General features: G+C 31.9%; 1 protein-coding gene across 1 annotated transcript in view; it reads right to left on the bottom strand.

Annotated features, from left to right (window-relative positions):
- The window catches only part of LOC106465406 (alpha-catulin-like), a 153,644-nt gene that overhangs the window by 29,451 nt on the left and 117,138 nt on the right, over positions 1-7,055 (bottom strand). Inside the window, exons 3-5 of the mRNA XM_022393305.1 lie at positions 3,362-3,537; positions 2,182-2,331; positions 565-587 (exon numbers count right to left, since the gene is read on the bottom strand). Coding sequence (XP_022249013.1) covers positions 565-587; positions 2,182-2,331; positions 3,362-3,537 — 349 coding nt within the window. The remainder of the gene's footprint in view (positions 1-564; positions 588-2,181; positions 2,332-3,361; positions 3,538-7,055) is intronic.

Genomic DNA, 7,055 nt, shown 5'->3' with positions numbered 1-7,055 from the left:
GTCCCATTACTTTTTCACATATAAAAATATACAAAATAACATGCCGCTGTAATCATGTGTTCTCCTTTACGGTTGTATATTTTTCAAGATAATAATTAAAAATTTTTGAGTAAATATAAAAATTAGAGTCTAAAATCAAACCAGGAAGTATATAATTTGATTTGATCATACCCCAAACATGATATGAAGAGTTATTTTGAGTAAGTTCATTTGGAGCTTGTAATAAAATTAGTTTTTTTAAGCATGTGATCTCCTTTACGCATATATCTAGTGTAGATACTCAAATTAGGTCATTTTGTTATATCGTTATAAACAACAGCCAAGACATTTGTTGTTATCAATAACTGAGAGGGTAAGAGTAAATTGCATTCTTCAATAAAAATCACTGAATGTTCTCCTTTAATTCAATTTTGCTGAAGAGGGGAATATATAGAGTGAATAATGCTTTTCCCACCATATTCAGTTTCCATCATGTGCAGATGATTATAGTAGGGTGGATTTGAAATGTATTAGTCACAAATCAACTCATTTTTCTGCAAGAAAAGTCCTTGAAAGTGGGATTACATAACAAGTGTGTATCTCTTTAACTGTATAACTAACATTCAAATGGAGTGAGTGGTAGTAGTTTTAGGTTTAAATGACTGATAAATTACATAGATAAATCTGTGAGCAATAATTAGGATCTATTTATAAAGACAGATAATTGGAGACATGTAAAGGAGTTCACAGAATGGGTAAAGCAGATCACCATTTTAATTCAACTCCGTATCTATGGTTTGCACTTCTTAGTATAATGCCATATTATAATAAAAGCTTACATTTATGATCTGTGTGAGATAGCCTAATACAAAATAACTATACTTATTAGCCTGCTATAGCTGAATTTACTGTAGAAATGTAAAGGAGATCACATTCATTTCTAAACCTGTCTTTGTAAAAGTTTACTCTAGCAAATCTTATGGGCAATTAAGATTTATATATATATATTACAATCACTGAAAATATATGTTATTGACTTAATGTAAACATATGATAGCCAGGGTCACATGGAAAGATTGATGTGATCTCCTTTACATTCAAGACTTACCTCTAGATATCACATAGATTAGTCTTAAACATTTATTAACCAACTCTTTACTGATGTTTGGTTAGAGAATAAAGCAAGTTTGCTGACAAATGTCCAGTATATGTTTCAATTGCTGTGAACAAAAGTTTCCATGGCATGAAAACTGTTGTTCTAAATAATTTATTTTAATGCACATTTTGGAATACTTATACAGTTAGGTGTTCTAGATTAGTTCATTATACTAGAATTTGAAATAATAATCTTTATTTTGTCAAATGATGTATAATTGAGTCTTCAATAAAGAGTTTTCTGACTTATTTACAATGTGTTTGCTTTTTGCCTTTTTATTCCAGGTAAAATATACTCTGGTAAAGGAGAACACATGTGAAAAACAGTAGTCATCTTCATCAAGGTGGAAAAATATGACAGAATATAGCCCGAGTGCTAAATTTTTGGCACAAGGTTTTTCAGTAGTAATATTTTTAAGAACTGTATAAATCATACTTATAGGAGAAGATTTCTTTTCAACATTTTCCAGTTGAAAAATGGACACTAAAAAGAAAAGCCTAGCCCATAATGTTAAGCCTACTTGCACTCACTAAGTGCATCACTTTTTTGTGGTTTATCATTTCAATATTAATCATGAATTATTTTAAATTAGACCATATAACTCTTAATTAAAATTAATTATTAATATTTAGAAATAACATACAAATTCAAAAATATTTGTTCATTTAATGATGTTTTAAATGTTAAATTAAATTTAAAGAGGATAATTACCTTGGAGGATGTTAGCGTTTACTTATTTTTTATGAGGCCAATTATTATGCCTTTTATGAATTCTCTCTGTATTTTTACAAGTTATTTAATTATTTGAAGAAACAGTGACATGAATTCAGCATTTTTAAAATTTTGTTTGTTAAAACATTTTAAATAATCTTTCTATTTTGATATTTACATTTCATGCTTGTATTGTCTATTACAATTTAATTTACCCAGGATTTGAAAGAAGAACGCCGAAGAGCTCAAATGGCAGCAGCTCGTCAGATCTTAGAACGTTCAACAATGATGCTACTTGGAACAGTTTTATATATGTTATAAAGGTGTGGTATGACTAAATTTCGTAATATACCAAACACACTTACATTTTGTCTATCTCCAGACAAATGAGCTAATTCAACCATTTCAGTACCAAACTGGCTGAAAGCTTTCACAAATTCTGTAAAGTTAGCCACATTTTCCAGTCTGTTCAAACTAATAGACACCTATAATAAGAAAATGTTTTCTGAATTAGTAAATACATTGAGGAATTTAAGACACACCTACTCCAACCCCATAAACTACTTGACTAGAAGTAATACTCAAAGATATTTCTTAAATATGCACCTACAATGTCTTAATAATGTTGGATGAATGTGTTACACATTGATCACAATATTATTATACTTGTGGATATAGCTCAAAACACAAGAAACTTTGAACTATAACTGTATTTCATTTTGAACCAACCACATCATGTCATAAAGGTAATGATATTTAACAATGAATAACAGTGGTAAAAGTATAGACTAAGTCTCATAGCTCAATGAACAGTTTACTTTCTAACTAATGACATAAAGAATGTATCTTCATATTTAATGATGATATCAATAAGTTTTTGAAATATGTAAAGTATAAAGTATTAATGTATCTTACTAAAGATATGTACTTTTATTAAATATAGTAGCTTCGAGGACATAGACTATGTAACTAAATCATTATAAATTTTAATTATACTTTAAAAATAATGAAAATTTGTGACAGTGTAGTTGAAAATGGTAATATTTTCAAAATATGACATATACAAAATATTAAAGACCCTGTAAAACCACAGATTCTTGAGGATCAAACTATTAAGATATTAGTATATTATAGCATATTAGTATACATCTTAAATTTTGTAATGGAAAATAAATTCTAGTGACAAAAGAACAAAAAGTCATTTAGAGCTCCACTACAATTCAATCTTACTACATTTCTTTGATACAGTTATTTATACTTGCAATAAAAAAATTTTTATTGAGTCCACAAAAGAACATTTTGCTTGTGTTGAAGCTTTCTAGATGGGACTATCTAGTACAGTAAGCAAATAAACAAGCCAAAAAAATGTATAGACTACTAAAAATATTTACATAAGAAAGTTTCACACATCATATCTTTAAATGTCAGTTCTCTTGTATGTGATCAATACCTCATGGAAAGACATGCCACAAGTATCTGCTAAGTCTCAAAGTAATTTTTATTCATAATACTCACTCTGTCTTTTGCACTCAGTAGTTGTTTGAGTACAACAGTATCAGCTAATATCAACACTTGTGTTACTGATGATAGGAGAGCCCGTGCAGCTCGAACCATACCATTTTTATCAGCACAGTGACGAGCTTGTCCAACATCTGCTCGTTGTATTTCGCATAGCTGTTCAATCATACCACCTAACACAAAGTTAAATAACTCATCTATAATATTTAACATGAAAAGTAATGATACTTGGTTACTTGCAATATCATATTTGAAAATTAAAAAACAGAAACAAGATGTTTGATAAATCATACCAAATTAAAATAATGCAATTGTATAAAATAGATTGACACTCTATACAACCACCTGATAAATACAAAACTGTTAAACATAATACATATTTGATACCAAAGGTAGAAAAGTGCCTGAAGTAGATATTTTTCATGTCTACAAATGAATACAGAGGATGATAATGAAAGATGTTTTTGTAAGAACAAGAAAAGCTTTTTAAATTGTTGATTGTCTAAACATACAAGAATAGCTGCAGAAACTAACTATACAAGGGTAGATACAGAAACTAACCATACAAGGGTAGATACAGAAACTAACTATACAAGGGTAGATACAGAAACTAACCATACAAGGGTAGATACAGAAACTAACATACAAGGGTAGATACAGAAACTAACCATACAAGGGTAGATACAGAAACTAACTATACAAGGGTAGATACAGAAACTAACTATACAAGGGTAGATACAGAAACTAACCATACAAGGGTAGATACAGAAACTAACCATACAAGGGTAGATACAGAAACTAACCATACAAGGGTAGATACAGAAACTAACTATACAAGGGTAGATATAGAAACATGTGTTTTAGAGCTATACTTTAAGTTTCTCCTTGAATTATTATTCCTACAGAAGATATGAGCAATTTGATGGCTCATGATTTTTGTACTCTTCCAGATGGAATTTCAAAGTAAACATTGATAGATGCTTTACCCAAAGGACTGCACCTGAGACTTTTGTGGGTATGTTTGTATAACTTTATAGTTATCTATAAACACACGGTCACAACTTTCGGTCTTGTAGGTCTGTAGCTGTCTTTCAATAGTCATTAGGGTAATTGTACTCTGAAACTGTACAAGGAGTGTTTTGAACTGTGATAAACTCAGATGGAAATATTATTGTTTCACTGTCATTTCAAGCAATTTCCTGGTGATGCCAAATGTAGTAGGTTTTCTAACTCATGATAGCAGTACTGTAACATTAAGCATGACTATGGGTTTGGTAGTCAGATGTAACAGGAAATGTGTTTGACTATTTTACTGGCATGTGTTAGCACTACATCAGAATGTGTGAATATTGATACACTGTAGTTGATGGCACAAGAATAAGCTAAAATAATTATAGTGAGGGAGAGCCTCAACTGAGAGATGGTTTTTATATTCTCTTTTCTTTAGAAAGATAATGGAAATTAAAAGTTATGTGATTTTTGGACATACTAATTAACAATTTGGAAAACATGGGAGGATAGCACTTCTTTCTTTTCCTCCTGAAGCAAGGATAAATTGTGTAGGTTGAAATATGTTTCTGCTATAATATTTAGAACTGACTAACTGTAATGGAGCAGTGTTTTTGATTAGAATCTTATGTCAAAAAATAAGATCATAACTCCACCCAAGAGCAAGAAGTAAGCCTATTTTTAAAATTTTCTATGAGATTCAAATCACATGTTATGATAAAGTTTTATAAAAAAGTGTTAGGGTTTTGAGTCCATTTTACATCATCATGCAATAACCTAACTTATTTGTTGCATCTCTTTGCCTTTGTAGTAGTATTAAGAAATATCAAGAAGAATAACAATGTTTAAGGTAAAAGGTTGTATGAAGTGTTGAACTTTGGGAGTTATAACAAGATAAATATATATATAAGAAATTAAGGAACTGACATTGAACCCTAAACAGCAAATTGAAATAACTGTTGCACCCCCATCCCCATGTATTGAGAATAGTAAATTAAATCTAAGGGATTTACTTCTCTGGTTAAATAAGAAAGTTCAAATCAACAACTTGTAAGGAATATAAAACCAATTATTGAAGCTGGCAATCTCATACTTGTAGATGATGTAGAGAGACTTTCTTCTCCTTCCTAGATTACTTCGGATCTGGGGAAATCCTTTGTGGGTGGAAAATATGGTTATCAGCAAAGAAGTGGAGATACAGGAAATGTCTCTACTTTTCCCCATTGCAGTCCAATAGTGAATGCTTATAGTTTTGTCTGTCAGCTTTAGATGTTATTTGGACCTTGAGCATTGCTGTCATAGGATGATCATGAGCTGGTCTGATCTAGTCAATATCTCTAGCTCAGTTGAAGTACCCTGTGGTGATATAGTGGTGAGAGATGCTCATGGTTTCTTAGTTAGTGACTTCAGAATGAGCCAAAAGGTGGCCTTAGGTCAGATCTCTTTTGTCTAATGCATCATCCAGCAATGCATCTCTATCCATGGGCTCTGTCAAAATGAAAGCAGGGCAATGCCCAGGAGGTCTTAAGCACTAAAGTATAGTTGGGCATATCTGTAAAGTTGCCATTACAATAAAGAAACCCCCTTAATAAGATACATAAGTACAAAATGAACTAGTTAAAAGGGGATAAATAGTTTTCATTAAATACATAAATACACACACAAAACACACCATGAGGAGAGTGGCTCACCTACAGAAATCCTGATAGTAGGTCTTCTAACACAGCAGAGGATATTTGGTGCATCATGCTGGTCTGGTGAAGGGTCTCTAAGGCTCTTGTAAATGCCTTTTGAGTCCTCTCCAGCTCACACTTCTCTCCAACTGTGATGGAGCTTCTCTACATTTTACTGGTTATGATCCTCATGGTTATATAGCACCCAGGCCTCCATCCACCTGGCAGTGCTCTTAGCATATTTACTCTACATTGTTGTTGATAACACATCAGGAGTTACTGGCAACACATACAGAATGATCTGAAACTTGTTAGTTGAGAATCAATATATCCTTTAGGAGCAGAGTGTTAAAACTATTGCCATGGTCAAGTGACATTTCTACAGGCTCACATCACTTGTAGACAATGTATCCTCTCACCTTTGGCTTCATTGGGTCTGGCACTTAACCACACTTTAGCTGTACTCTCTGAGGGCAGTGGTCCACAACTATCCTGGATCCCAGCCAATTCCTCTCACTATTATCTGTTTTTTTTTTATACAAAATAGAGTCCAGATGCAGTAGGAAAGAAATGGGGGGCAAGACTGGAAACTCTGGTACCTTCACAAGGAACCAAAAACTACTAGGTCCTCCATCATGTAGACACTAATATTGTTTCTCTGAACATGGAAGTTCATTAACACTAACCTAACATCTTGTTTCTGTTTTTAACTATTTTCACCTACAAATCAACCTAGTTAAAGAAAAGCACAAGGCAAATACCACATAGATGTTATTTCTTCTCTCCAGCTCACAGTCTCCATTTTTGTGCAACATAACTGTGACTTGTACTGAAATGTTAAGAAAATATTCAGAAGTATTTCAATCTGCATGACTACAAAACATTTACTCACAACCAAACAAAACATTGGGTACACCAAGTTTAAGTTTGTCATGGCACCTGTCATTTTTGTGAATTTCATTTGAAACAGATAATTTTTACTTACTCACAGTTGAAATGTTCTTAGCGCC

This window comes from Limulus polyphemus, unplaced genomic scaffold (genome assembly GCF_000517525.1).
Source record: "Limulus polyphemus unplaced genomic scaffold, Limulus_polyphemus-2.1.2 Scaffold1933, whole genome shotgun sequence".
Taxonomy (NCBI): Eukaryota; Metazoa; Arthropoda; class Merostomata; order Xiphosura; family Limulidae; genus Limulus; species Limulus polyphemus.
The sequence above is the reverse complement of the archived record's forward strand: the minus strand, read 5'-3'. Positions and strand labels throughout refer to the sequence as shown.